Source organism: Morone saxatilis, unplaced genomic scaffold (genome assembly GCF_004916995.1).
Source record: "Morone saxatilis isolate NCDOM2014 unplaced genomic scaffold, NCSU_SB_2.0 Contig20, whole genome shotgun sequence".
Classification (NCBI taxonomy): domain Eukaryota; kingdom Metazoa; phylum Chordata; class Actinopteri; family Moronidae; genus Morone; species Morone saxatilis.
Genome location: NW_023339763.1, coordinates 13,914,128 through 13,917,874, shown reverse-complemented (window position 1 = coordinate 13,917,874; position 3,747 = coordinate 13,914,128). Strand labels below are relative to the sequence as shown.

At 41.2% G+C, this 3,747-nt stretch overlaps 1 protein-coding gene across 1 annotated transcript in view; it reads right to left on the bottom strand.

Moving 5' to 3' along the window:
* Window positions 1-2,985: 2,985 nt before the first annotated feature.
* The window catches only part of angptl5 (angiopoietin-like 5), a 5,679-nt gene continuing 4,917 nt past the window's right edge, over window positions 2,986-3,747 (bottom strand). Inside the window, exons 7-8 of the mRNA XM_035666825.1 lie at window positions 3,543-3,728; window positions 2,986-3,407 (exon numbers count right to left, since the gene is read on the bottom strand). Coding sequence (XP_035522718.1) covers window positions 3,088-3,407; window positions 3,543-3,728 — 506 coding nt within the window. The 3' untranslated portion in view covers window positions 2,986-3,087. The remainder of the gene's footprint in view (window positions 3,408-3,542; window positions 3,729-3,747) is intronic.

Genomic DNA, 3,747 nt, shown 5'->3' with positions numbered 1-3,747 from the left:
ACTACATAGATGTAAATTTCGTATAACTCACGCTATAATCTTCCCAAGCTACTAAAGAGCAATTAGGATATATCGTACGCAACATCAACTCTATGAAGCTCTGGATTGGATTGGTCCAAAATTTAATAATCTCTGCTTTCAGTTTTTAGTCACAGGTTTCACAGCTGGGAAGTTTCCTGGTGTTGTGTATGTTGCTCACTGTCACGTTTTAAATGGCTCACTGGGACTCTTGAATAAACAGAGCCTGTTTTATGTTATAAAATCACCAGTGGTATTCTGCTATCTATGACTAGTCCCTGAAATGAACTTTAACTTCGAGGGTCTCTTCCATCACCACCATGTTTCAACCCAACACTGACCGTAGATGGGGCCTTTAGGCGAGTTTGGCAGCCATTATAGTTTCTCCTACACGCCTGGAACTGGAGGGTGAGAAAATCACAAAATAACTAGTTGTCAGAAGATATACTTAAGTACAGTACAGTAAAATAACCTTTTTAAAGTTTTAACATTGCCACCTCTGGGTGCTGAATGTAAGCAGTCTTGATTACACCACCCCTTTTTCCAATGAGACAAGCTGATTTGCAACACCAACATTCACCTTCTCGATTCCCCTGTCTCTTTATTTATGCTTCTTTCTGTGTTTGAGTGTGCTTAGCGTCTCTGATTTGATGATTAACCTGTAGAACTTTGGCTCTTTGTGTGGTCCTGGTATGTGTTTATTATTCAGGGTTAGATGAATCCACCATGTAGAAACCTGATAAAACATTCATCAGTTGAAATGAGTTCACTTTAAGATTCTGGGTCAGTTTAGAAGCAGGAAAAAACACTGAATCTACCATGTGTTTCCCATGGGATTTGAACACTACACAGCCTCGTCTAGCCTAACAGATAGAAGCACACATAACAAAACATATATAAATTATCCCAGTCAACTGCTCCATTTAAAACAAATGCAAAGGTCTGTGTTGTTCAAGTGCTGGTGAGATGATGAAATAGGATGCATGAAGTCCAGTATGAGCAATAGCGTTATAAACCACAGCACACAGTGGTTATAACGCTATGAGACAGTATTTACTGCTCTGGAAAGTTTTCACATTGACTTTTATTTTTCCTCCAGGGGAAAATGCATCCAGGGCCAGATTATAACTGCAGGAGGGCGAGGAAGAGGGTAAAAACGACCTGTTGGTACCCATTGTTTCTCTTTAGGTCAGTGCATTGGGTAGATATAGTAATAAGAAATTAGTTTGTAGCAACCGTTTTAGCACAAATAATATATAGAGTAATATATAGGCCTTTAAAGGAAAATTTAACTGAGGGCCCCATGACTTAAAATTGTCTCAAGATAAGGTTTTAATGTAGATACCTATCATATATTTTTTAAGGTAGATCAAAAGTTTGTCTCTCCCCCTCTCCTTACAGTGTGTTGTTAAATGTACCATGTTGATGAGAAGAGAGTGTAGTTAATTCAGGTTGAACGGTGTCCACTGATGTAAACGGCTGTATGTTCTGGACTCACCTTTCGAAGTTAAGTGAAGCTCACAAATGGAAGATCCCTTGTCGTGTGAAATGTTTTCAACCCACGTACATCCAGACGTGAGCTAGGCTGCTAACTCACTTCAAAGAGCTCCAAACACAACAATATATTGTGCATTAGGTTGGCATACAGTATTACCAAACTAAATTGCATCATTCATATTACCACAAACTGATTGTCAGATGTTTAACTGGGAGTTTTTGGGCCCCCTGAGGGTCTGGTTGGTAATTCAGCATCTGCAACACTGGGGTCTCATTGAAATGAATGAGTGGGCTAAGATCTTTCACTTAATGCTATTGAACATGGCCTTGGGTGGGAAGTAGACCAGGTTTCCCACAATAGCCCTTTTCTTCCCTGTAACACTATAATTTGATTGGTGTAGCTGGAGGATGCTCTGTCTGAGAAGACATCATCATCTATCTTGTTAACGTGGTTCTTTTGTTAAGGTCAGGATTTTATTTTATTTATTTGATCTGGGATCATAACAGTGGCTCTGCGTTTTTTTATGAGGGCTGTGATTTGTGTTAAGGGATAATAATAATACCTGTTTATTACAACTTTTTTGATCTGGATTTTTACAGGTTTGTCCATACTGACTAATGTAAAATTGCAATGTAATGAATTCCTGTAGGGATTGTAGTGCAGGGAGCCACTGCAGACCAAGTTACACACACACACATTTTCATGTACAGTATATGCGAGTGTCAGTATGTTGAGAGAGATTCACAGCACCGTCTGCTGGACTGGCTCGGTAGTTCATTTGACTAGGAGCATCTGTTTCACCTGCTGCTGCCAGTCACACTGGAACTAACACTCAGAACAGATTTACTCAGCTTGAGATGCATTCAAAGTTTCTGCTTGTCACATTTACCCTGTATGATTTGTATAAGAAGAATATGGGTTGTGCCTACCCTTGAGGTGCAAGAGTTTGTTCATTCCTTATCCTGCATATTTCTGACACAGGGCCCCTCGGCCATGGCCCAAGTCCTGATCTTTCTGATAGCAGCACAGTATTTTACCAGAGCACATTTACTGTAATTGTTTCTAAGAATATAAACTGTTTACATCTACCAGCTGCTCTTAAAACTCTCAGTTGGGGTTTCTCCTGCTTTGATAAAAGCAATGGCCTTCCCGCTCTGCAGCAGAGGACACTGATTCAGATGAGACTCGGAGGATAGGATAATGACTTTAGCATTGGGATGTCGTGGCATCTTAAGAATCACGTCTCTGATTCTGGGTTACCGGGTAACATGGTGCTCATTCCAGCAAAAGAGATTGGATGGGTTTTCTAGATTAATTCAATTAGAATTTTGGTTGTTGTGTTGTTGTAATAGGCATTATCATTTCAGGTATAGTTGTCCTCAAGAGTCAAAGCACCTTACAGGAATATTTTCAGAAGACGTGCAATGAGGTGAAACAATGAAAATAAGACCTCCTTCTACCCTATTTTATTAAAACATCAGGTTGAACAAAGATGCAGTGCAACTTGTACAATATGTGCTTTTTCCCTTTCTCTCGCTCTCTGTTTCTCATCCTCCTTTCTCTTCCTTCTGTCAATTATTGGTTACAATCCTCCTGATCTTCATTGTGACAGATTTGATGGTGTGCGGGATCCCGTTCTGTCTCCAGGTGTCCCACAGGATGCGTGTCCTCTGGCCCCGGTCCTGCTCTGCATCTTCAGGAGAGCCGTTGAGGTTCGCCAGGCCACACTGGTTGAACCACCATCCTGTCTGGTTGTATTGAGTGCTGCAGCTCTCCACCGTGCGGTTGTCGATGGAGCAGAAAGGATTACAGCCATCGTTGTCCACATCTGAGGCACTGAACGGAGCCGTGTCCTGGTTCTGCTCCTGTTCGTAGCCGCGAAAGGAATCACCTGTACAAAAAAGACACACATGCATGCAAGATGTGCACACGTTGCGTACATTTATCATTATTTTGAAGTTGCACAGCATGAAAAGAAAAAAGCACATTTGTCACTTTTTATAAGCCTTGATTTATTAAGTGTTACCTGCGCTGCCTGCATATCTCCCCAGGTGTATGCTGAAGAACTGGGTTTCGTTGTCCAGGTGGAAATCATCATATGATGCATAAGAGGTGATGTCATCATGGGAGACCAGAGCGATGTGAAGTTGGAACCGAGTATCTTTCTGGTTTATTATATGAAATACCTTCTTCAGACCCAACCAGTGTTCTCCTACACACACACACACACA